The sequence below is a fragment of the Elephas maximus genome, chromosome 1, assembly GCF_024166365.1.
Source record: "Elephas maximus indicus isolate mEleMax1 chromosome 1, mEleMax1 primary haplotype, whole genome shotgun sequence".
In the NCBI taxonomy this organism is placed as follows: Eukaryota; Metazoa; Chordata; class Mammalia; order Proboscidea; family Elephantidae; genus Elephas; species Elephas maximus.
In genome coordinates, this window is record NC_064819.1 from 100,133,783 (window position 1) to 100,161,564 (window position 27,782).

General features: G+C 39.1%; 2 protein-coding genes across 5 annotated transcripts in view; one reads left to right on the forward strand and one right to left on the reverse strand.

Moving 5' to 3' along the window:
* PXT1 (peroxisomal testis enriched protein 1) overlaps positions 1 to 9,554 on the reverse strand; it is a 45,932-nt gene extending 36,378 nt beyond the window's left edge. Inside the window, exons 1-3 of the mRNA XM_049871466.1 lie at positions 9,549 to 9,554; positions 5,713 to 5,847; positions 5,429 to 5,626 (exon numbers count right to left, since the gene is read on the reverse strand). Coding sequence (XP_049727423.1) covers positions 5,429 to 5,626; positions 5,713 to 5,847; positions 9,549 to 9,554 — 339 coding nt within the window. The remainder of the gene's footprint in view (positions 1 to 5,428; positions 5,627 to 5,712; positions 5,848 to 9,548) is intronic.
* Positions 5,434 to 27,782, forward strand: part of KCTD20 (potassium channel tetramerization domain containing 20) — a 44,487-nt gene continuing 22,138 nt past the window's right edge. For 2 of the 4 annotated variants that reach the window (XM_049890731.1, XM_049890754.1), the window contains exons 1-2: positions 5,434 to 5,575; positions 24,915 to 24,996. The gene's annotated coding sequence lies outside the window, so the exon portion shown is untranslated. Of the gene's footprint in view, positions 5,576 to 23,650; positions 23,787 to 24,914; positions 24,997 to 27,782 lie in introns of those variants that run through there. The other 2 variants (XM_049890739.1, XM_049890746.1) reach the window with 2 other exon arrangements.

Sequence of the window (27,782 nt, forward strand, 5' to 3'; positions counted from 1 at the left end):
AACAACTTTATGAGTTCCCACCACTGAGAATACCCAGTACGAAGCAAGAAAAACAAAGTAAAAAGCCCTTCAAGACAGGCTTATTTTGAGTGGCCTTGAAGTGATCTTAAAGGCCCCCTCTAGTATGTGCTGATAACTGCCCCTCCCAAGATAACCAAGTAGCAACATAATCACAGTTGCAATAGTAATAAGAAATAGGAATACCAAAATGGGAGGAACTGCCTCCATGTTATCAGGCAGCTGCTAGACCCATGCAACTTGCACTTGAAATGGTGGAGGCGTGGCTCCACAATGACTGAGCGCTCTGCCAACTTTATTCAAATCTTCTGGCTTTCAGAAACAATTAAGACTGAGGATTAAGCCTAGACTCCTCTGTCACCAGGGAGGACCAAATGCCCTATGTTACGATCAAAGTTCAATGAGAAAATGAAATGAATTATATGTCTTGGGTTTTTTTAGATACCACTGCACAAGTGACTGTGATCTCTATAACACCTGGCACCAAGATAAGGAAAGCTTTTGGGTCTGAGGTTATACCATCATTGAGGCCCTTGACAAAGCCTGACTATGTAGTCCCTTCAGGGACCCAACAAACCAATGCTGAATATACTTGAAGTAATTTAGAATTTCAGTGATCATTTAAGGAAAATGAGTTTCCATCTGCTCTTTTTCCTTCCATTTTGGGAAAATGAGCTCCATTTCATGATGTCTTTTCTTTCCTCTGGGGAGCTTTTGTTTAATGGTCAGTTTTAGTCAAAGGGCCTGAATAAAATTTCTCCATCTGAGACTCTGACAAATTAATGACTTTATCTAGGACCTGTTCATTCTGAATCTATCTCATTCAAGTTGCTGCACACATTTCTGAGAAAGTAGCTTGTTTGTGTTGTGTGGTATTGTACAAGCCTGGTTTTTGAGCTGGCCTCACAGCTCGATGAGTTTATGTAGCCTTTTTGTTTCACTGAAAACTTGCTTCTAGTCTAGTGTGTCGTGTCTGAGTTTCTCTCTTGTATCAAGTTGAAGGCCACGGTTGGTGTTTCTCATGGGGCTGTCTAAAATCTCACTTATTTTCTCTTCCAAGAAAAACTACTTCTTGCACCTGGGCTTTTATTAGCTACTCTGAGGAACTTTAATATAAATAAGTCTATTTGAAAAGTACACTGAAAAAGGGTAAGTTGCTTATTTTGATTAGTATAACAAGGCCTTTAAAAAAGGACAAATTATTCTAAATTTTTTCTCTGAAGGATCCCATAAAGCATGCAAAAGACGAAGTTATGAAAATATAATAATTTCCTACCAAAATCAAAAGCCAAACCCATTGCTGTTGTGTTGATTCCAACTCATAGTGACCATATAGAGCACAGCAGAACTTCCCCATAGGGTTTTCAAGGACAGCCTGGTGGATTCAAACTGCTGATGTTTTGTTTAGCAGCTGTAGCTCTTAACCAGCATGCCACCAGGGTTTCCTACCTCTGGATAACCAAAACCCGTTGCTGTTGAGTCAATTCTGATTCTTAGAGACCCTATAAAACAGAGAAGAACTGTCCAATAGGGTTTCCAAGAAGCATCTGGTGGATTTGAACTGCCAACCTTTTGGTTAGCATCCACAGCTCTTAACTACTATGCCACTAGGGTTTCCTAACTCTGGATAGTATTATTAAGTTAAATTATAATATTTCTTCAAAAAAAAAAATTACCTGATTGGTTTAATGATAAATAAGCACTTACATAAATTAGATAGTTCTAACATCCCCAGGAATTAATAAAAATAAATTCATTCTGACAAAAGTTTTTATGTTTATGTTAACCTTGAAAGCAAAACCTTTATAAGTATTTTAAGCTAGATATTATATGAAAAGTGTTTTATTTAAGGAGAGGGAGCAGTTTTTATTAATGAGAAAAAAGAAGGCTGAACTGCTTACCAGTAATAAAAATTAAAAGGTAAAGAATTTACTTATCTCTTGTCTTTCAAAATACCTGTGCCAACTTGAACATATGGAAATGAATTGATAATGAAACTCTGAGACCTACAGGGCTCCAGAAAAAAATTTGAAAATACCCCTCCCAACCAAGTGAAAACTCTTTTAAGACAAAAGAAAATAAGATAATAATGTGGACATTAAGGCTCAAGCATAACAATGATTATGAAGATGGTGCAGAACTGGACAGTGTTTCATTCTGTTGTACAAGGGTCGCTATGAGTTGGAACTGACTCAACAGCACTTAACAACTACAACAAAATAAGAACAATGCTATCTTAATACAGTTAACAGAAATTTAAAAATCTGTGGAGAAATATAAGGTTAGAATAAGATGATATAAGAAATAGTAAAAATTTGAATAGACTATATTCACTATTTAGACAAGCTTTACTTCAACAGTAATTATGTTTTGCAGTATATAGGCTTAAATTAGTTTCCAAGATTTCTAGGTAACTTACAGATATTAAATTGAGTTAATGGATAGTCATTATAATTTACACGTTAGATAAAGGATATATATATATCCATATTATATATATATTCTTAGTTATCTAGTGCTGCTATAATACACAAATGATGGCTTTAACATACAAAATTTATTCTCTCACAGTTTAGGAGGCTAGAAGTTCAAATTCAGGGCACCATCTCCAGGGGAAGGCTCTCTCTCTGTCGGTTATGGGGGAAGATCCTTGTCATCAATCTTCGCCTAATTCTAGGAGTCTCAGCGCAGGGACCCTGGGTCCAAAAGACATGCTCCACTTCTGGCTGTTCTTGTTTAGTGGTAATGAGGTCCCTGTCCTCTCTGCTGGATTCTTTTATATCTCAAAAGAGGTTAACTAAAGATACAACCTAATCCTGTAGATTGAGTCCTACCTCATTAACATAACCGCATCTAACCTGCCTCATTAACATCATAAAGGTTAGGATTTACAACCCATAGGATAATCACATCAGACCACATAACAGTGGACAACCACACAATCCTGGGAATCGTGGCCTAGCCAAGTTGACACACATTTTTGGGAGACACAATTCAATCCATAACATACATATTTTGGGGTCTGGTAATAAGTGTATTCATTGTTGCCACTTAAAGAATTGGAACAAGGACAGGAAATTTTAAAAAGGTTTATTAAAAGGGAATTTGTTTGATATGGTCAAAACTCTTATTTGCTGCAGCTAAAAGTTTGATAGGTTAATTTAGGAGAATTTTTAAGAACTTTAATGTCAAATAGTAAATTATTGGGTTTCTTGCTGTTAAGATAACAAAATTTTCTTTGATTACTGGGTTGAAGAGTTAATTTTATTCTTAATGCAATCTGCCTCGAAGGCAAGTGTTCAGCAGAATAAATTCATGAGCCGAAAACCAAGTCACATGCCTTCGAAAAAGGCTGAGGTTTTTTACCTTTAAGATCTTTGTTAAATAACTCAAGTATTGTTTCTCAATGACCTATGATAAACTCGTGACAACTGTGAAACTTTATGGAAAACCACAAAACATTTGTTTCTGTTTTATAAAGAGACAAGTGCTAAAAAAGGGTTGATTTAATATACTACAAATTCCATGAAACATGTTGCCAAATCAGAAGTACCAAATTTTCTTTGAGTTAAAATTTATGTGTCAGTAATATCTGCCTGATATTAAACAACAAGCACATGTCATAATTTTATTATTTCAATTTCTAATTTGATCACAACTTTATTTCCTTTAAATCTGGCCTCATCAAGGCCGATGGTTTTAACTAGGGGATTCGCCATCGTTTATTCATGGTGTTTTTATTACTATTCGGATGCTTAGGGACTTGATAATCTTGGTATAATCTCAGCATCTCCTAACTCTTTGATGTAAGTCTCAAGATTATTACGTGTTATATCTAAAGCTCTTTGAAAATAAGGTTAATCATTATGTTCAGAGGTATTTTTGTCTAAGGTTTCTTTTTAATTGACTTTATTTGGCTTTGCATTACTTTCACGGTTAATTCCCATCAGGTCTTTCACTTTTAAGTATTATTATTATTATAAGTCAACCATCCAAAAACCAAAACCACTGCCATTGAGTGGATTCCGACACATAGCGACCCCAAAGCGTTTCCAAGGCTATAAATTTCTATGGAAGCAGACTGCCACATCTTCCTCCCTCAAAGTTTATTCTATTCCTCTATAAAACTCTTTGCTTTCACTCTTTACAGAGTAAAGACTTATTTGGGCTACAATAGAGTCAACCTCAAATTATTTGTTTGATATTAACAGCTGAAGGCACTGAAAGTTCCAAGGCGTCTCTTGCAAGTGGCAGGAATTCACCTGGAAGCTGTTAGGTGGAATTGCCATCTGCTGAGTGAATGGTGAGCAAGCACTTTGGGGTTAGATGACCTGGGTTCACAGCTACTTGTTTATGTCTTGATTTCCACATTAGTATTTTTAAAGTAATATTTTATTTCTTTTTTAAAGTAATATTCTCTTGTATTTCTGGGAAATAATCTATTTCCCAGAGTTGTTGAAAAGCTTACGTAATGTAAAATATTGGAAAAGTGCTTCGTAAGATTTATTGTTAGTAGATGTTGTATTTGAGTCAAAACTATTCTCATATTCTTTCTGCTTCAACTCTAAACCTAATCTTAACCCAATTTAAAATCTTTTGTAAAAAAGTTGACTTAGATTTTAAGAAATCACGCTATTAATTTATACGATCTTAAACAATTTTTAAATAGAAGAGTTTGCATAATATGTACAATTTTCATTTTAATTAGTATAAGGTTTTAAAAGTAGAAAAGCCACTAGAAACTATGACATTAAGGAATGATAGTATATTCCTTCCTTTTATGTTTTCCAGCATGTGTTTATGGAGCATGGACCATAGATTTCTTTTTTTAATGTGGAAATATTTTACTCTTAACCTATTTTCCAATAATTTGCTTGGCTGATCTTAAAATTTGAAGTTCAGCATTGTTTGCTATAGCATGTACCTTGGTTAAACGTACCTTCTTCTTTTGGCCAGAATGTATGTCCAGGTTAGGGATTTCCCAGCAAGATGTGTTTAAGGAACTCTATTACTCTTACTGTCTCCCTTCCTCCCCCAGAAGCATGGAGATAAGGACTCCACTTTTTTCTGTAGCATTAGCCGTCCTCTTGGACGGGCTGCGTGAACTTATTTTACAAGTCAGATAATTACTAACTTTTCTGTTTTATACCTTTAATAATTTAAAGAGGAAATCCACAGCTCAGGAGTCGATTCTACTTGGTTTGTGCAAGCGTGAAGGCGCCCTCCTTCTCCTGGGGCGGAGAGGGTACAAAAGCGGAGCAGACACCGACCACCGCTGCAACCTAGAAGCCCGGCGCGCGCCTGCGCCTGCGCCAGCAGCGGGGCCCTGAGCCCGGCCTTCCCGGCGTGCCCTGCGCACGCAGGAGACTTTTAACTTGAAGCGACGAGTGACTCAGCCGCGTGGCCGCGCCTGCCAGGGCGGGGGGTGCGCGTCGCTGCGGCAGTGCCGGTCCCCGCGACCGCGGCGACGGCGGCAGCGGCTCTCCGCGGCGGGGCTTGCGGGCGCCTCCCGGGCGGATTCCGACCCCGAGCGCGAAGGCGCGGCTGGGAGCACCGAGTAAGTGGCGGCGTGGGACAGATTCACGCGCGAAGACCAGGCAGGGCGAGTCTGGCGGAGGGCGTGTCCGAGTTTTGCCTTTGTGTCCGGGGCGGGGGGCGTCTCCTTAGGACGACTCTCGGGGTGGCAGGGCGGACCGCGGCGGCCAGGACCCCGATGAAGGGCCCGGTGACGAAACCACGGCGAGAGAAAGTGTCAGTAAACAGGTTACGGGCGCCTGTTTTTGTGTTGAAGCTAAAGTTGATGATCCGGGAGGTGGGTGGTGGAGAAAGCTATGCCGAAATCAGAAACCCAGGGGTCGGGGTGCTTGGTTTTATCCCGTCTGCAGAGAAATAACGAGAACCCTGTAGTGTTTGTTGACAACGCATCTGTACATGCTTATTTTTCTGGCAGTTAATTGAATCGTGAAAAATTATGTAGTTGGTCGGACTTCCTCTAAACTCTGTCTGAAGCAGAGTGCGTTTTGCTGGGTCTTTTCACCCCCGATTCAAAGTCTTCCTTCCCTGCCACCCACAAATAACTAGCTTTCATCAGTGGCCTGTCTGAGTGTAAAAGAGCTGGGGAGAGCCTTAACTGGTAATTTTCTTTTAAATAAAAACTTACTTTTTTAGAGCATACAGTGTCTTCAGGTTTACAAGCCCAGTTCTGTACTATCCAAAAAAAAAAATTCGATTGTGATCCTTTCTGAAAATCCTCGGGTTGAACAAACTAATTAAAAAAAAAAACCTAGTGAACAAACTAACAGGATCAGCAAGGCTGTGGAGGACCTGTTTAACTAGCTTATGAAAATACACCTTCATAATTCCTTTAACTGTGTTCCTTTTGGATGCTAAACAGCTAGCTCCAACTGTTAACTGAGAAATTGAATTTTTTTTTTAATGGGCGCCAAAACAAAGTGCTGTAGTAATACCAATTGGATGTGATGAATTCAGTGTCAAAAATTCACCCTCAACCTCTCGTTCCTCTCTCCTTGCACATTCCAGGGCAGTAATTCCCAAATATAAAGTTGCCCCTTAAAATGCCAATAACCTGTCTTAAAAGCTTGCAAGCAGCAGTCCAAGGCATGATTTTGGTCTCTTATTTGCCTGGACTAAGAGAGGGAGGAGGAAAGTCAGAAATACGAGGAGGAAATGTGTGGCTAATTGCCTCCGTGAACAACTGCCTCCTTTGCCATGAGACCAGAAGAACTGAATAGTGCCCACCTACCATTATTGAACGTTTTGATAAGAGATTCTGTAGAAGAATCTTGATCAATAGGGGGAAAATATAGAACAGAATTTCAGATTCTTGTGGAATCCAGACTTTCTGGAGCCCTGGAGGCTGGATGAACCCCTGAAACTGCTGCCCTGAGATAATCGTTAAACCTTAAACTGGAACAATTCCCTGAAGTCTTCTCAAAACCAAACAATAGTTTAGCTTAACTAGTAAGAAAAAGTCTGCCTTGAACATTATGTTCTTTTAAGAAGTATCTGTATGGAATCAAACCGACAACAGCAACTCGAAAGATTAGATAGGAACTTTACAGGGCAATGAGTTGATGTTAGTGGGAGAGAAGCAGCTTAGGAAAGGAGGGTGAGAACAGTGGCACAGCTGAAAGAATGTAATCAGTGCCACTGAATTGTACATGTAGGAACAGTTCAATTGGTGTATGTTTTCCTGTGTATATTCCCAACAACCCTCCCGAAGAAATGCCAATACCCTAGCACCATTCCCAGAAATTTGATGTGACGGGTCCCTAAGTCTGCATTTTAAGCAAACACTCCTTCCCTTGGTCTGTTGTTGGTGACTGAAGGACCACACTTGAGAAACCACGTGAGGGATAGCCAAGGATTTTTTTATAACTACCTTAGCCCTTTGTTGACCTATTTCTCTACCTCCAACTAGTCATAAAAAACCCACTGCCGTCGAGTTGATTTCAACTCATAGAAACTCTGTAGAGTAGAACTGCCTCATAGGGTTTCCAAGGAGTAGCTGGTGGATTCACACTGCGACCTTTTTGTTAGCAGCTAAGCTTTTAATCACCACACCTCCAGGGCTCTAAAGGCTGACTAAAAAGCCTTGACTTTTCAGAAGGAAAAGTGAGGAAAGATAGGGCTTTCTTAGACCCCAGCACCAGGGTAGGAAATGACTTTCATACACATATTCTGGTACTGCCTTGGTGGTTTAGAGAGAGCCCAGGCTTGATTAATCTATCCTTTTTCCGTCTGCGGCTGCCGCCAGTGTCATCAAAGGTTAAGCAGTGCCGTTAGGCCAAATCTTCTCCCCTTCCCCCTGGCCTCCAACTAACTCAGTCATCCCCTCCCCTTAAAACCGGTACAGCCAATGCCATGTAACTCCCTCTGGCCTTGAGCTCTCAAGATTCCCTGATGTGCAGCAGTAGCATTTGTGAGGGCTTTTTTCAGTTTAGCTGGACATTAATTCGGCCATGAAATAAATATCCCAGTAACGCCTATTATGTGCAAGGTGTTGTAGTAAGCACTGTGGTTATTAGGTGCTGTCTCGTCTGCTCTGTGTCACGGTGACCTTATGTATAACTGAACAAAATATTGCCGTGTCCACTGCCGTCTTGATCATTTGAGTCCATTGTTTTGGCTGTTGTGTCAATCCATCTCATTGAGGGTTTCTGTCATTTTCCTTGGCCCTTTTTTTTTCTGTATACCTGTGAATGACACTGGCGATCTACTGCTGAAAATCAGCCGGTGAAAAACCCTGTGGATCACATCAGGCATTCTAGTAGGGCATTTTAGTAACAGCATTGCAAATACGGCAGAGTTTTATTGCTCCCTTGAAGAAGAAATGAGGGCCGGATGACCTCTACTGCTGCCAAAAGCTTTCTCTGTTTCTTATCCCCGTCAAATAGGTAGATAGGGATTAGGTCAGAGTTATGCCATGTGTTTCAGCCTTTTTTTCTCTTGTTTAATTGATCTTTTTCTGCTGACTCACAAAATGCCATGTCTTTCTATAGTCCTGGGCTTCCTGATTATTATGTCCTCCTCCAGCTCCCAATCTGAACCTACCAGCTCCTCCTTGTCCAACTGAAGTAAAAGGTTTAGGGGAATTTTTAGAATACTGAATGATTTCTAAAGCTTCCAGCATTCTGGTTGAAAGACCCAGAATCGTGGAAATTTGAGGCTTAGAGGTATAAGGGAACCTATTACAAATTTATCTAGTGCAATCTTCTCATCTTTCAGATAAAGAATCTGAGCAATGAGGTAGTAGAGGGCAGAGTGAGGACTCCTGGCTCCTAGCCCAATGTTCTTCCCACTAAATCATCTCAAGAAAAATGCTTCAAAAATGGAAAAGGTCCAGAGAAAATCAGTTATAAGTACTTGAAGAAAATGAAGAGACTTTCATATGACTACGAAGGTGGTATTATATGCAAAAATGGAGATTGAAGACTAGGATTTAACCATTGAAGTCATGAAGAGTGGGAGTACTAAAATAAGGAATTCTTTGAAGCTTGAAGTAATTAAAGGACTAATAAAAGCAAGCAGATAACTATCTTGTTATCCCAAGAGGTGTTATGAACTCAATATTTTAAAAAGATTCAAGAAAGTTTAGATAAATACTTTGGTGAATTTTTCCTAGATGTTAGATGCTTGAGCAGTGCGGAGATCTTTTGAAGTTGGCTTCGTACGTATACTATTTTCCTTACCAAGTTATTTGGTCTTTCTGTAAGAGAATACAAGACTGTTCTAACTATTAATCTGATTTAATATTTCTTAAGTTTTTATGGGAGATGAGGTTATTAGAATAGTACATGCATTTTGGAACAGTAGGAAGGAAAGAAGTGTAGATGAAAGCAGAGAGCCTTTTGATATTTTTTGCTTGCAGTGTAGACATTGTTTTGCTTGGGCATTGTTGAATTGTTCTTGGATATTCATTAAAGTAGCAGAAGTAGAAATAATAAGAGTAAGGGCTTAATAATTAATAGACATTATTATGTACCAGATTTTGTACCAAATGCTTTTACATCCATGGTCCCATTTAATTTCACAGATGAGGAATCTAATAAGACACAAAGGGATTATAAGTAACTTGGCTGGAATCACACAGCTAGTAAGTGGCTGAGCCAGTGTTCAACAATGTCCTCTTGGATCCAAAGCCATTAAAACTTACACTCGTTAATGTCCTCATTATACTTCATTGGGTTAAGAATGTGGGCTCTGGAGTCAGTCTTGCTTGGGTTCAAATCCTGGTTCCTCCATTTGCTAGCTGAATAAATTATTGAACAGTTCTCTGTCTCTAAAACAAAGACTAATAGTACCTGAAGGGGGTTCTTAGGATTGAATTAATTCATATAAAGTGTTCCGAACTGGGCCTGACACATTGTAAGTTCTCAGGAAATGTTGGCTGTTAATTTTTTTTTTTTTTAATATTATAGTTTAACTTAAGACACTATCTTATTGAGATTCAGATTGTCCTTTCACAGATTTAATTTGAAATACTAAGGTTTTATGATAAGTGTAAATGTAAACTTTATCTCTGTTCTTAATAAAACAGGGAGAGCCTTACTAAAATTTTGGAAAGCATCGAGGTGTAGTGGAAAGATCTGTGACCCAGACCAGAGGATTTGGTTCTAGTTGTTTCTGTCACTGCTAGCTTTATGACGCTAGGTTAGAAATTTCTGTTTTATAGAAAAGGCTGTAAGGATCAAATGAAGTAACAAATACGAATAAATTGACACATATGAATTATGGTGTTTGTGAAGAATATTGACTATACTATGGACTGCCAAAAGAACAAACTTGTCTTGGGATAAGTACAGCAGAAGGCTCCTTAGAAGTGAGGATGGCGAGACTTTGTTTCCCTTACTTTGGACATGTTATCAGAAGGGACCAATCCCTAAAGAAGGACATCATGCTTGGTAAAGTAGACCAAAAAAAAGACCCAGTGCTGTTGAGTCAGTTCCAACTCATATCAACCCTACAGGACAGAGTAGAACTGCCCCATAGGGTTTCCAAGGCTGTGAATCTTAACAGAAGCAGACTGTCACATCTTTCTTCTGTGAAGTGGCTCGTGGGTTTGAACTGCAGACCTTTCAGTTAGCAGCCAAGCTGTTTTAACTATTGCACCACCAGGGCTACATCAGGTAAAGTAGAAAACCCAAAAGAAACGCTTTGCCGTCAAGTCAGTTCTGACCCTGACCAATAACAGCAATGCAAATGTAAAATGTCATTATTCGAATTATGAAAGAAAGTTATAATGCATTACTGTTGAATAATTGTTAAAAAAAAAAAAAACTCAATTTCCTTAGAATAAAATAACGAGTGATTTATTATTGTTAGGTGCTGTTGACTCGGTTCCAACTCATAGTGACCCTGTGTACAACAGAACGAAACAATGCCAGGTCCTGTGCCATCCTCACAATCCTTGCTATGCTTGAGCCCATCGTTGCAGCCACTGTGTCAGTCCATCTTGTTGAGGGTCTGCCTCTCTCGCTGACCCTCGACCAAGCATGATGTCCTTCTCCAGGGACTGGTCCTTCCTGATAACATGCCCACAGTATGAGACGAAGTCTCACCGTCCTTGCTTCTAAGGAGCATTTTGGCTGTACTTCCCCCAAGACAGATTTGTTCAGTATTCTTCGCCAATACCATAATTCAAAGGCATCTTCCTTAGTCATTGTTCATTGTGTATGTGAGGTGATTAAAAATATACGGTGTCTAGTACAACAACAAATACATAGACCAATGGAACAGAATTGAGAATCCAGACATAAATCCATCCACATATGAGCAGCTGTTATTTGACAAAGGCCCAGAGTCAGTTAAATGGGGAAAAGACAGTCTCTTTAACAAATGGTGCTGGCATAACTGGATATCAATCTGCAAAAAAATGAAATAAGACGCATACCTCACACCATGCACAAAAACTAACTCAAAATGGATCAAAGACCTAAGTATAAAATCTAAAACGAAAAAGATCATGGTAGAAAAAATAGGGACAACGCTAGGAGCCCTAATACATGGCATAAAGAGTATACAAAACATTACTAACAGTGCATAGACACCAGAGAAGAAACTAGATAACTGGGAGCTCCTAAAAATCAAACACCTATGCTCATCCAAAGACTTCACCAAAAGAGTAAAAAGATTACCTACAGACTGGGAAAAAGTTTTTAGCTGTGAAATTTCCTATCAGCACCTGATCTCTACAATCTACATGATACTGCAAAAACTCAACTACAAAAAGACAACGCAATTAAAAAATGGGCAAAGGATATGCACAGACACTTCACCTAAAAAGACATTCAGGTAGCTAACATACGGGAGGAAATGCTCACGATCATTAGCTTTAGAGAAATGCAAATCAAAACTACAGTGAGATTCCATCTCACTCCAGCAAGGCCGACATTAATCCAAAAAATGCAAAATAATGTTGGAGAGGTTCTGGAGAGACTGGAACACTTATACAGTGCTGGTGGGAATGTAAAATGGTAAAACCACTTTGGAAATCAATTTGGCGCTTCCTTAAAAAGCTAGAAATAGAATTACTATACGATCCAGCAATCCCACTCCTTGGAATATATCCTAGAGAAATAAAAAAGAGCCTTTACACGAACAGATATATGCACACCCATGTTCATTGCAGCACTGTTTACAAGGGCAGAAAGATGGAAGCAACCAAGGTGCCCATCAACTGATAAGTGGATAAATAAATTATGGTATATTCACACAATGGAATACTAAGCATTGATAGAGAACAATGATGAATCCTTGAAACATTTCATAACATGAAGGAATCTGGAAGGCATTGTGCTGAGTGAAATTAGTTGCAAAAAGACAAATACTGTATGAGACCACTGTTATAAGAACTCAAGAAATAGTTTAAACAGAGAAGAAAATATTCTCTAATGGTTATAAGAGTGGGGGGGGAAGAAGGGAGAGAGATATTCACTAATTAGATAGTAGACAAGAACTATTTTAGGTGAAAGGAAAGACAACACACATTACAGAAGAGGTCAGCACGACTGGACTAAACCAAAAGCAAAGAAGTTTCCTGAATACACTGAACAAAGGCCAGTGTAGCAGGGGCAGGGGTTTGGGAACCATGGTTTTAGGGGACATCTAGGTCAATTGGCATAATAAAATCTATTAAGAAAACATTCTGCATCCCACTTTGAAGAGTGGCATCCGGGGTCTTAAACGCTAGCAAGCGGCCATCTAAGATGCAGCAGTGGGTCTCAACCCACCTGGAGCTAAGGAGAGTGAAGAACACCAAAGACACAAGGTAATTATGAGCCCAAGAGACAGAAAGGGCCACATAAACCAGAGACTGCATCAGCCGGAGACCATAAGAACTAGATGGTGCCTGGCTGCAACCGGTGACCGTTCTGACAGGGAACACAACAGAGAACCCTGAGGGAGCAGGAGAGCAGTGGAATGCAGACCTCAAATTCTCGTAAAAGACCAGACTTAATGGTTTGACTGAGACTAGAGGGACCCTGGAGGTCATGGTTCCCAGACCTTCTGTTAGTCCAGGATGGGAACCATTCCCAAAGCCTGCTCTTCAGACAGGGATTGGACCGGACTATGGGATGGAAAATGATACTGGTGAGTGGGCTTCTTGGATCAAGTAGACACATGAGACTATGTGGGCAGCTCCTGTCTGGAGGGGAGGTGGGAGGGCAGAGGGTCAGAACCTGGCTGAATGGACACAAAAATATAGAGTGGAGAGAAGGAGTGGGCTGTCTCGTTGAGGGGAGAACAACTAGGAGTATATAGCAGGTGTATATAAGTTTTTGTATGAGAGACCGACTTGATTTGTAAACTTGTACTTAAAGCACAATAAAAAAAATACCATGGCATGGGTCATGGGTGCCTTAGTCCTCAAAGTGACATCTTTTTTTTTTTTTTTTAACACTTTAAAGAGGTCTTTTGCAGCGGATTTTCCCAATGGGATACGTTGTATGATTTCTTGACTGCTGCTTTTGTGGGCATTGATTGTGGATCCAAGTAAAATGAAATCCTTGACAATGTCAGTCTTCTCTGTTTATCATGATGTTGCTTATTGGTCCAGTTGTGAGGATTTTTGTTTTCTTTATGTTGAGATGTAATCCATACTGAAGGCTGTGGTCTTTGATCTTCATCAGTAAGTGTTTCAAGTCCTCTTCACTTTCAGCAAGCAAGGTTGTGTCATTTGCATATCGCAGATTGTTAGTAAGTCCTTCAATCCTAATGCTGTGTTCTTCATATAGTCCAGCTTCTCAGATAATTTGCTCAGCATACAGACTGAAAGTGACACGCACCTGATGCACATACCTTTCCAGATTTTAAACCACATAGTATCCTGTTGTTCTGTTTGAACAGCTGCCTCTTGATCTATGTACAGTTCCTCATAAGCACAATTAAGTGCTCTGGAAGTTCCATTCTTCGAAATGTTATCCATAATTTGTTATGACCCACAGTCAAATGCCTTTGCATAGTCAATAAAACACAGGTAAACATCTTTCAAGTATTCTGTGGTTTCAGCCAAGATCCATCTGACATCAGCAATGATATCCATCGTTTGATGTCCTCTTCTGAATTTAGGCTGAATTTCTGGCAGTTCCCTGTCGATGTACTGCTGCAACTGCTTTCGAATGATCTTCAGCAATGTTTTACTTGCATGTGATATTAATGATATTGTTCAATACTTTCTGCTTTCTGATGGATCACCTTACTTTGGAATGGGCACAAACACAGATCTCTTCCAGTTGGTTGGTCAGGTATCTGTCTTCCAAATTTCTTGGCATAGATGAGTGAGCACCTCCAGCACTTCATCTGTCTGTTGAAACATCTCAGTTGGTATTCTGTCAATTCCCAGAGCCTTGATTTTTCACCAATGCCTTCAGTTCAGCTTGGACTTCTTTCTTCAGTACAGTCGGTTCTTGAGCATATGCTGCCTCCTGAAAATGGTTGAATGTCCAGCCAATTCTTTTTGGTACAGTGACTCTGTATATTGCTTCCATCTTCTTTTGATGCTTCCTGCATTGTTCAGTATTTTGCCGGTAGAATCCTTCAGTATTGCAACTCGAGGCTTAAATTTTTTCTTCGGTTCTTTCAGCTTGAGAAATGCTGAGCATGCTCTCCCTTTTTGGTTTTCTAACTCCAGGTCTTTGCATGTTTCATTATAATGCTTTACTTTGTCTTCTTGAGCCACCCTTTGAAATCTTTTGTTCAGCTCTTTAACGTCATCATATCTTCCATCTGCTTTAGCTACTCTACGTTCAAGAGCAAGTTTCAGAGCCTCTTCTGAAATCCATTTTGGTCTTTTCTTTCTTTCCTGTCTTTTTAATGACCTTTTACTTTCTTCATGTATAGTGCCTTTGATATCATTCCACAACTCGTCTAGTCTTCGGTCATTAGTGTTACTGCATCAAATCTGTTCTTGATATGGTCTCTAAATTCAGGTGGGATATACTCAAGGGCATATTTTGGCTCTGGTGGACTTGTTTTAATTTCCGTCAGCATCAACTTGACCTTGCATATGAGCAGCTGATTCCGTGGTTGGCCCCTGGCCTCGTTCTCGTTGATGATATTAAGCTTTTCCATCATCTCTTTCTGCAGATGTAGTAGATTTGATTCCAGTGAGGTCCACATGTATAGTCACCCTTTATGTTGTTGAGAAAAGGTATTTGCATAAGTTGTTGGTCTTGCAAAATTCTGTCATATGATCTCCAGTGTCATTTCTGTCATCAAGGCCGATCCTTCTTTGTTTTTCTGTCTTTTGCATTCCAGTCACCAGTAATTATCAGCGCATCTTGATTGCATATTTAATCAATTTCAGAATGCAGAATTTGGTAAGAAGCTTCAGTTTCCTCTTCTTTGGCCTTAGTGGTTGGTGTATAAATTTGAATAGTCATATTAACTGGTCTTCCTTGTTGGAGTATGGATATTATCTATCACTGACTGACAGCATTGTACTTCTGGGTAGATCTTGAAATGTTCGTTTTGACAGCGAATCCAACACCATTCCTCTTTAATTTGTCATTCCTGGCATAGTAGACCGTATGATTGTCCGATTCAGAATGGCCAATACCAGTCCATGTCAGCTCACTAATGCCTAGGATATCGATCTTTATACGGTCCAGTTCATTTTTGATGATTTTCAATTTTCCTAGATTCATACTTCATACAGTCCATGTTCCAGTTATTAATGGATGCTTACAGTTGTTTCTTCTGATTTTGAGTTGTGCCACATCAGCAGATGAAGGTCCCAAAAGCTTGACTCCATCCGTGTCATTAAGGCCGACTGTACTTTGAGGAGGCAGCTCTTCCCCAGGCATATTTTGAATGCCTTCCAACCTGAGGATCTCATCTTCTGGCACTATGTCAACGTTCCACTGCTGTTCATAAGGTTTTTCACTGACCAATTTTTTCAGAAATAGACCATCAGATCCTTCTTCCTAGTCTGTCTTAATGTGGAAGCTGAAGAACTTGTCCACCATGGGTCACCCCGCAGGTATTTGAAATATTGGTGGCATAGCTTCCAGCATCAGAGCAAAACTCGAGCGACCACAGTACAAACTGACAGATCAGTGGTGGAGTGATTTATACCTGTATATAAAGATTACAGTCTGTATCATAAAACTGTCTAAGATTCTTCTCATGAGTTTTTCCTAAATTTTTTTTTTTTTTTTTTTTTGGTGGGGAGGGTGAAATTTAATTTTTTGCAGTTCTGTCCTTTTTCATGTGTGATCACCTATCCTGTCTTCACCTATTATTCAGAAACATACTTACTGTTGAGTACCCTAAGAAGCAGATCCTGCCTCTGTATAAATCATCGCAAATGTTGAATTTAAAACTTTTAAGACTACATTGTCATCCTGTTTAATAATCAGCTTGAGAAACTGTTTCATGTATTTAACCTAAATTGCTAATTCATCTGTTAAGTATATCTCATCTTTTAGTCTAGGTGGAAAAATAATTAGACTCTCTTATGTACTAATACATCATTTTCTGTTTAAACTCTCAAGAAGCCCTGGTGGCGCAGTGGTTAAGCACTACTTGGCTGCTAACCAAGAGGTTTGAACCCACCAGCCACTCTGTGAGAGAAAGATGTGCCAGTTTGCTTCCGTAAACATTTATAGCCTTGGCAACCCCAAAGGGTTATGAGTCGTAATTGACTTGATAGCAACGGCTTTGGGTCTTTTTGGTATTTAAACTCTTAATTTTTTTCTTAAACTATTCTCAGCTTTAAAAAAAGAAAGAAAAGAAAAATTTCAGTGATTCAAGAATTTTCTTGAGTTTCCTCTTTTTAGAGGTATATTTTCCCTTTTAAAATAACACATTTAATTTAGTGAATTTGGAATATTTAGTAAAAAACCAAACCAAACCCACTGCCGTCGAGTCGATTCCAACTCATAGCGACCCTATAGGACAGAGTAGAACTGCCCCATAGAGTTTCCAAGGAGCGCCTGGCAGATTTGAACTGCCCACCTTTTGGTTAGCAGCCATAGCAGTTAACCATTACGCCACCAGGGTTTCCATTTAGTAAACACAAGAAAAAAAATTTAAATCATGTGATCCTACATGTTAGGTAGAATAATTATTAACATTTGATGGAAATACCCAGTTTAGGATAGAGGTTACAAGAGATTCACTTCTTATTGGTTGTATTTTATTTTTTAAACTCGGTGGTGGATACAAGAGTTACTATATTTTTCTTTAAATTTTTTTGCTTGTAGTACATTAATTTTTTAAATTAGGTAATGTGACTAATAAAGTGGTAAAAGAAACAGATTGTTTAAGGGCATTTAGACTGTTTATAAATTGGACTTAAGGACTTAAACCTCAACTTAAATCCAAGTAACTGTAATACAGTTTTTTCTGTGCAAAAAAATGGTTTTTCAACATAAGTCGTACTGACAAAAGAGTATTAAGGGTAATAATTTAGGAGTGTCAAGTAGAGGAGACTGGAAAATACAACCAGGCATTATAATCATGTCCTTCCCATTACTGTGCTTCCATGTGCTCAGTCTAGGCTCAGTGATCATAGTGAAGGAAAGAAAAGGGAAGTAGACGAGGAGGAGCTCCAGCCTTCCTGTGGAATTGGAAGGAATGCCCACCTCCCTCCTGCTCTTACTTTTGTTACGGCTTTCTTGCAAGGTGAAATGAGGAACAGAAGTGGTCCTGGCAACAGAAGACTTTGAATTTTCTGCCTTGCCCAACTTGTGTAGTTTTTGTCTTGAATTCTATTTTGTAGGTTATTAATATAGCTTCACCAGCTCTCTTGTGGGTAGTTGCCTCTTTTTCCATCCTTTGTCCATTTTTCTGTTGGGTTAGTTTCATATATTTTCATAAACCCTCAATGAATATTACGGTAATAACCCCTTTAGCTGTTAAAATATATTTTACAAGTCTGTCTTTTGTCTGTTTTCTTTGTTTACAGGCTCCTTTGTCATACAAAAGTTCTTAATTGTTTTTTAGTCAGATTTGTCTTTTTCTTCTTTTTTAAATTTTGAGTTTTTGTTACTGATTAAAAAGGCCTCCACCCCTAGGTTATAATCTAGAACATTCTTAAAATAGTGTTGTGATTCAGTCTCTCATCCATGAAATGAAAAGGCTAGACTATATCAGTTGTCCCCAAACGTGGCCATTCAGCAGGATCATCTGAGGAGCTTGTTAAAATTCAGATTCTCAGGACTGAGTTGCTGGGGCTGAGGGCTGGGGACCACAGTCTCAAAGGACATCTAGGTCAATTGGTGTAACATAGTTCATAAAGAAAATATTCTATATCCTACTTTGGTGAGTAGTGTCTAGGGTCTTAAAAGCTTGCGAGCAGCCATCTAAGATAAATCTATTGGTCCCATCCCGTCTGGAGCAAACCAGAGGCACAAGGAAAATACTAGCCTAAAGGACCACATGAAACACAGCCTCCAGCAGCCTGAGCCTACAAAAAACTAGATGGTGCTCAGCTACCACCACCAACCGCTGTGACAGGGATCATAATAGAGAGTCCTGGACAGAGTGGGAGAAAAATGTAAAACAAAATTCAAATTCACAAAAAAAGATCAGACTTACTGGTCTGACAGAGATTAGAGGAACCCCCAAGACTATGGCCCACGGACACTACTAATGCAGAACTGAAGCCACTCCCAAAGCCCACTTTTCAGACAAGATTAGCCAGGCCTGTAAAACAAACAATAACACATGTGAAGAATGTGCTTTTTAGTTCAGTCAAATATACGAGACCAAATGGGCCACTCCTGCCCAAAAGCAAGACAAGAAGGCAGGAAGGGTCGGGTAAACTGGACAAATAGACTCAGGGAACTAGGGGTGGAAACGAGGAGCGTGCTGTCACATTGTAGGGATTGCAGCCAATGTCACAAAATAATGTGTGTACAAATTTTTGAATGAGAAACTAATGTGGGCTGTAAACTTTCACCTAAAGCACAATAAAAATTTTTTAAAAATTAAGATTCTTAGCAGGAAATTTGACGATGATTATGGGTGGTAGTTGCACAGTATGGTTAATATAATTGATATCACTAAACTGTACACCTGAAAAGTGTTGAATTGGCAAATGTTTTGTTATATATATTTTTACAACAATAAAAAAAAATTTCAGATTCTCAGGCTATACCCCAGACATACCAAATCATAGTCTCTGAAGAATGCGGCCCAAAAATCTGTTTTTAACAAGCTCCTCTAAAAACCAAACCAACCCAGTGCCGTCGAGTCGATTCCAACTCATAGCAACCCTATAGGACAGAGTAGAACTGCCCCACAGAGTAAAAAAGGAGCGCCTGGTGGATTCGAACTGCTGACCCTTTGGTTAGCAGCCGTAGCACTTAACCACTACACCACCAGGGTTTCCCAAGCTATTCTAAGGGGTTCTGATTATCAGCTGGACTTGGAACCACTGGATAGTGGGATAACCAGAGTCTCTTCTGATTCTAAAATATCACTTTTCTATATTATATAACTTTGCATAATCTCAATAGATTGAAACTCTTTGAAGATAGGTACTACTACCCTTTTTATTGCCATCAACCAATTGAGATCTTTATTATGCCACAACTAGACAATTCCAGTAACCCCCTCTTAAGATCTCTCCAGTCTATCTGTAGTCGTATTTATCTTAAAGCAAGATTTTGAACTTGATAATCTTCTATAAAAAAAACTTTAGCTTCCCCATCATGTACAAGACAAAATCTTAACTCTGCTTTACTTTATAATTCAAGGTCTCCACAACCTGGCCCCAGCGTGGTTTTCACCTTTATCTTCCCCAGGGGCTGTTGTGTACAGCCATCATAGCTGTGCATTGTACAGCTCCTCAGATGATAGTCTGATGGCCTTCCCTGAAGATGTATGATATGGCAGCGGGGCTGATCTCTCCCACCTTTCTAAGTGAAGCCTCCACTCATGCCTGATGAGTCTCCTCTCTTTCTCTTTCATATAGTAATGAAGCCTGTTGGTTCTTACCTTCCCAACTGCTATATCCCATTCACTCTGTCTGGAATGCCCTTTCCCCCTTTTCTCTGTCAAAGTGTTCTGTCTGTTTACATCCAGGCAGTGTAGTGTTACACTATAGAGTGATTTCCAGGATATATTGTTAAGTAAAAACAGCAAGTTCCAAAAGACTGGGTATGGTATTATACCTTTTATGTAAGGTATAGGAAGAATTAAGAGCATATATCTACACACACATATTTGCTTATTTCTGCACAAGAAACAAAGGATAACAGAAATTCATAAAAGTGGCTATCTGTAGGGGACAGACAGGAATAGATGGAGGGAAAAGGAAGGGAGAGAAAATAAATTTTTTTAAATAATCAAAAAATATTGTATAACTGAATATAAAGAGAAACAAATGAACCTAAGTGATAGCACAACCACACAGAGAAAAAGTAACTTGAATATAACACCCTAACTATATACATCCTTAGTGGGATGTATTTTAAGGACAAAAAGAACTTCCCCTCCAAAAACACTTCAACTTAGTAGGTTTGTTACTACTAATAATAATGATGCTATCAACTATGGTTTTTCAGTGTGAGAGGAAAGATATACTAATAGAAAATAAGAAAAACCCTGTAGTGCTGAAGTTAGATTGGAACTATCAGTATGAACTTACGGTTGTTTAAAAAAAAAATCCTGACTTTGTCCACTGAAATAGTCTAGAAGCGATGACATCCCAGGAGCAGTGAGGACACCTAGTGCTCAGATCCTGGTTTCTAAATGCTGTTCCCCACTAAAAGAAACTAAGGCTCTATGGAGAAACAGCTGATTCCAGGTCTGGGACAGGGATGGTACAAGGCGAGCTTGAAGGAGTCTTGTGCCGGAAAGCAGCTTCAAGTGCCAGTGAGATTATGTTAAAATGACACAGATGCTGGCTTGAAGGGAACCCTCCTAGCCAAATATGAGACAGCTTAACCCAAAATTCAAGACAATTTGAAAAAATGATGATGGTAATGGATTATAATACACTGAGTTAAAACAAATTTATGAATTTGTAGTGATACCTAAAGATCTAAAGGAGAGTAACCAAAACCAAACCCACTGCCATCGAGACAATTCTGTCTTATAGCCACCCCATAGGGTTTCCAAGGCCATAAATCTGCGGAAGTAGATTGCAACATCTTTCTCCCACAGAGCTGCTGTTCAAACTGCCAACCTTTCAGTTAACAGTCGATTGCTCTAACCACTGTACAACCAGTCCTCCCTTAAGGTTAGCCCTGGTGGCTAACCAAAAGGTTGGCAGTTCTAACCCACCAGTGGCTCCGAGAGAGAAAAGACATGGCAATCTACTCCCATAAAGATTACAGCCTAAGAAATGTGGCGGTTCTCCTCTGTCATACAGGGTTACTATGAGTTGGAATTGACTTAGCAGCACACAACAACAAAAGGATAGTTAGCTCTACTTCTCAGAAGACTGCAAAACAATAAATATAGGGAAATGATAGAGTTAGGAAGTCGTCATTTTGTAATCCCAAATGTGATAATTGACTCAGGCAAGAATCATCAGTAGCTGCTAACACCACTAGGTAAAAGTTTATTGAGAAATAGGTACTAAGTCTTTACAAAAAAAAAAACAAACCAAACCTGTTGCCGTCAAGTCTATTGTGATTCATAGCAACCCCATACCATAGTCCATTTTAATGATGTGATCAAATTTAACATCACCATAGATAAATACGTACACCCATGTTCATTGCAGCAGTGTTCACAATAGCAAAAAGATGAAAACAACCTAGTTACCTATCTACAGACAATAAACAAATTATGGTATATTCACACAGTGGAATACTACACAATGATAAATAACAATGATGAATCCAGAAAACATCTCACAACATGGATGAATCTGGAAGGCATTATGCTGAGTGAAATTAGTCACAAAAGGACAAATATTGTATGAGACCATTATTATAAGAACTCAAGAGAAGGTTTAAACACAGAAAACATTCTTTGGTGGTTACGAGGGTGGAAAGGGAGAGAGAAGGGAATTCACTAACTGGATAGTAGACAAGAATTCTCTTAGGTGAAGGGAAAGACAGCACACAATACTGGGGAAGTCAGCACAACTGGACTAAACCAAAAGCTAAGAAGTTTCTTGAACACAACCAAACACTTCGAGGGACAGAGTAGCAGGGGCAGGGGTCTGGGGACCATGGTTTCAGGGGACATCTAGGTCAATTGGCATAACGAAGTTTGTTAAAATGTTCTGCATCCCCCTTTGGTGAGTGGCGTCTGGGATCTTAAAAGCTAGCTATCGACATCTCAGATGTATCAGTTGGTCCTAACTCACATGGAGCAAAGGAGAATGAAGAACACCAAAGACACAAGGAATATATTAGCCCAAGAGACAAAAGGGCCACATAAACCAGAGACTCTATCAGCCTGAGACCCAGAAGAACTAGATGATCCTGGCTACCACCAATGACCTGACAGGAAACACAACAGAGTCCCTGACAGAGCAGGAGAAAAATGGATTGCAGAACTCAAATTCACTTAAAAAGACCGGTCTTAATAGTCTGGCTGAGACTAGAGGAACCCCAGGAGACATGTGCCCTGGACTCTCTGTTAACTCAGAACTAAAACCACTCCTGAGGCCAACTTGTCAAAGTTTAGACTGGACTATAAAACATAAAATAATACTCGTGAAGATTGTGCTTCTTATTAGTTCAAGTAGATCCATGAGACTAAATGGGTAGCTCCTGTCCGGAGGCAGGATGAGAAGGCAGAAAGGAATAGGAGCTGGTTGAATGAACACAGGAATGGGGTGAAAAGGAGGAGTGTGCTGTCACATTACAGGGATTGCAACTAGGGTCACATAATAAATTTTTGTATGAAAAATTGAGCTGTAAACTTTCATCTAAAACACGATAATAAAAATTTAGCATCACCTGTAGTGATTGGCGTTAACGTGCCTCTCGATGCAGTGGACTGCCTTCTATGTAGTATTCTTGCAAACTGTTTAACCTGTATCTAATCATGTAGAAACAGACAAACAGATCCAGAATGTTAGAACTGACCTGGACTCCTTCAAAAATGTCAATGTCATGAAAAACAAAATCCCCAAAACTGGAGGAGGAATATTCAAGATTAAAAGAGACAGAACAACCAAATGCATTGAGTGAACCTTGACTGGATGATGGATCCAAAAACAAACCAACAAAATTTACCCAAATGCCCCTGTATAAAAGAAAATTCAGGGGCATTTGGGTAAATTTGAATATGAATTATATATTGATATTATAGAATTGCTAATTTTCTTAGACATGAAAATGATACTGTTGTAGGAGAGTGTTCTCATTTTTTGGGTATGCATGCTGAAGTATTTAAGGGTGAAGTGTTAATAGTGTCTGTAATTTACTTTCAAGTGATTGAGGAGTGTGTGTGTGTGCGCGTGTACAAGAACCATTTGAGGCAGGATGATAACTGGTAAATCTGAGCATAGGGTATACAGGTGTGCTGATTGTACTGATTTTTCAATTTTTCTATGGATTTGAAAAGTTTCAAAATAAAAGTTGGGGAGAAAATCTTACAGAGCTCAGCTCAGAGTTTGTCTCCTATATGAAGACTTCCTTTAGCTAGAGGTGATTTTTTTATATGAATTATTATGATGTTTATTTTTATCTTACGGTCCCCAAACCTGAATGCTCATGAGGACTACCTGAGAAGTTGATCCCCCCACCCCATTACAAACTCCCAGGACCCCCGTAAGCCTATGGAGACAGACTCAGTGGGAATAGGCCTAAGAACCTTCTCAGGAACCACAGGTCTGTACCACTTACTCTGTATTCATTACTGTGTTTACTACTTTCTTTATGTCTCCTTCCTTCATACATCCCCACCCACTGGCTTAGGAGCAGAGGACCAGCCCTTGAAAGTGTTGCTTGATCCTTTATGTCTCCCAGTGCTGGCACAATGCCTTCTGGATAACAGATGTGTGGTAAATAGATGTTGACTATACATATATATATATTGATAAGGAGTCCTAGAGGCACAGTGGTTAAGTGCTCCACTACTAACTGAAAGGTCAGTGGTTTGAAACCGACAGCCAGTCTGCGGAAGAAAGATGTGGTAGTCTGCTTCCGTAAAGATTACAGCTTTGGGAACCCTGGCGCAGTTCTACTCTGTCGTACAGGGTTACTATGAGTCAGAATTGACCTGATGGCATCAGGTTTGGTTTTAGTCAACATATATAGTTGACGAATTTGTTGATAATCTGAAGAGATTCTCAGACACTTCACTATAACTTTGAGAGATTGAAAAAAAAAAAACTGTCAGATAAAGTGCCTGGTTAATGAAGATCAGTTTACACCATTAGAAAGCCGTCTGGTTTTTAGTTTTGAAACTGCAAATTTGGGCTGACTCATTAGGGGGAGAGTAAATGGGAATATGTGGTAAGGTGTATATAAGTTTATATGTGACAGACTGACTTGATTTGTAAACTTTCACTTAAAGCACAGTAAAAATTATTTAATTAAAAAAACTGCAAATTTGAGTTTACAGAAATAACATGTTTCTTATGTGGAATTAAGAAGCAACAGTGGTATCATAATTGAGTTTTACTACCTCTGCAAATGGGTATATTCTGAATGCGGTATTTATTCTCTGTAAAAATACCCATAGATATAAACAGAGGATTGTTGGCATTGGAATTGAAATGAGGGAGGATGTGGTAGCTGGGCATTAATACAAAGAAGAAAAACAAAAAAGCTTTTTAAATGTGATTTTTTTTTTTAAGCTTGAAGCTAGCTTTGAATATATAAATTTTTTTTTTTAAAGGCTGACTTTCTTTTCCGTGTTTACCATGTGCCATTCAGGCTGTGCTTTATCTGAATTATTTGTAATCTTTACAACAATCCTTCCAAATAGGTTCTATTATTATCTTCAATTTACAGATGAGAAAACTGAGGCTCAGAGGAGTTAGTCATGTGCCCAGACTCAGCCAAAGCAGGCAGTGTGACCCCAAAGCATTTGCTGGTAAGTATGTGAGGCAGGGAAGCTGTGGTTTAACATGTTGTTGTTAGCTGCCGTTGGGTCTGCCCTGGCTCATAGCAGTCTCATGCACAACGGATCTAAACGCCGCTTGGTCTTGTGCCATCCCTCTGATGGGTTGCAGATCGGACTGTTGTGATTCACAGGGTTTTTATTGGCTCTTTTTCAGAAGTAGATTCCCAGACCTTTCTTCCTAGTCTTAGTCTGGAAGCTCCATTGAAACCTGTTCAGTATCATAACACACAAGCCTTTATAGGGAATTAACAGGTCTCCTACCTGGAAGGTGAGAATTGTACCACTGAACTACCAATGCCATGGTTAAGTATCCAAAACCCAACCAAACCCGTTGCCATTGTGTCAGTTCTGACTCATAGTGACCTGACAGGACAGAGTAGAACTGCCCCATAGGATTTCCAAGGCTGTAATCTTTACGGAAGCACACAGCCACACGTCCTTCTCCTACAGAGCAGCTGGTGGGTTGGAATTGCCAGCCTCTCAGTTAGCAGCTGAGTGTTGAACCACTGCACCAGGAGGGCTCCCTGTGGCTAAATATAGCCTCCTTTAATTTGAGACTTCATGAGGAAGTGGTGTGGTAGATGGGAAAACATTTTATAGCATCAGTTCTTGGAAAAGAGAAGGAAAAGAGGAAGGGGAAGGATCTTTACTAGGACTAATTATACAACTGTTTAGGATCACAGGGAGAGTATATAAGAAAGGCGTGTGTATAAACCTTGACCGGTATTTAAAGAAGTACAATATCATGAGAAGTTCTTTTTATGCACAGAAAAGTTTTCTCTTATAGCATCAATGTTAATCTAAACAACATAATCTATCTTTAAAGAACGCAATGCATTCATATGTATTAAGATACTAAAGTTAAAATTACATTTTATTTTTGAATTAAAAAATGGACTAAATACTATCCTCTAACAGTAAATACTAAAATTGTTCTAGTAATAATAACTTTACTTTCCACACATTTTTTTGTTAATGTTTCACTGAAATAGGCAAAGCAAATGATTAAAACCCAAAACCAAACCCATTGCTGTCTAGTGATTCCTACTCATAGTGACCCTGTAAGATGGAGTAGAACTGCCCCATAGGATTTCCAAGGCTGTAATCTTTTTTTTTTTTTTATTGTGCTTTCCATGACCTCCAGGGTCCTTCTAGTCTCAGTTGGATCGTTAAGTCTGGTCTTTTTACAAGAATTTGGGGTCTGCATCCCACTGCTCTCTTGCTCTGTCAGGGGTTCTCTGTTGTGTTCCCTGTCAGGGTAGTCATTGGTTGTAGCCAGCACGATCTAGTTCTTGTCTTGTGGTCTCAGGCTGATGTAGTTTCTGGTTTATGTGGCTTTTTCTGTCTCTTGGGCTTATAATTATTTTGTGCCTTTGGTGGTCTTCATTCTTCCTTGTCCCGGATGGGCTGAGACCAATTGATGCATCTTAGATGGCCACTTGCTAGCGTTTAAGACCCCAGACACCACTCTCCAAAGTGGGATGCAGAATGTTTTCTTAATAGATTTTATTATGCCAATTGACTTAGAAGTCCCCTGAAACCGTGGTCCCCACGCCCCTGCCGACGCTGTAATCTTTATGGAAGCAGACTGCCATATCTTCTCCTGTGAAGCAAATGATTACTTCCATGTAATGAGACTTAGTACAAAGAAAGAAGCAGATCTACATTCTGGGTAGGAAGCTGGTGCAGGGAGTCTGAGTGTGTGCAACGGCAATCTCCGTTAAATTTAGTGGTCTGTGAAATCTATCACAATGGTAATTCTAAACTGATAAGGTTGGTGTTATTCATTGCAGAAAAATTAAAATGAATAGTTAAGACATAATTTTAAAGGTTAGAAAATAATTTCCTATTGGCAACTATTAGAACTAGAAAACTGACATGGAAAAACAGCGGCAAGATTCTTAAATAATAATTATACATGACATTGGCACAAAAATAGATCAATCAGTGGAAGACAGTTTGAAAACCAGACCAAACATATATAAGAATTTAGTATTTGATAAAAGCGATATTTCATATCAGTGTGGGAAAAAATGGACTCTTCAGAATATATTAAGGCAGTTGGTTGGTTAACCATTTGAATTTTAAGTTAGAGCCATACCTTGTACCATACACCAAAATTAATTATATGTGGATTAAAGATTAAGTTAAAAAAAAAAAAAGCAAAATATTAATCCAATCATATAACAGAATGTTATATACCTTTGAAAATGATGTAAAAGTATGATTACTGGCATGCAACTAAGTTTATGGTATGTTGAGAATATAAAATAGCATAATTTCAAATCATAAAAAAGAGTGGAATATACTTATATACATATATATGCTTAAGTCTAGAAGAGGATCTACCAAAATATAATCTGTTTATGGATGATAGAACTATGGGTTATTTTTGTCCTGTTTTTCAGTATTTTCTGCCAGGTACAATGAACTCATACTACCCAAGTGCAGGATTATTGTTTTTGTTTTTGCGAATCCTTACATGACTAATATGAGAGTCAGAGAAGCTAAAGAGAAGACAGTTTGGTGGGGGGAAGGAAGAGATAAGGCGTTTTCCTGAGGGAAAACTGAAGGATGCATAAAGTCAGGTACAAGTGAGAAATCAGGTAAGTAGGACAAAAAATTCAAGAGCTCCAAAAGCAGTATAGTGTGTCATTTCAGTGAATCAAAATGAGAAAGGTAGTTGAAAATCAGTGGAGCTATGCAATGGTCAGAACATAGATGGTACTTTAAAAGGCGGAGGGTGAGCTTAGAGA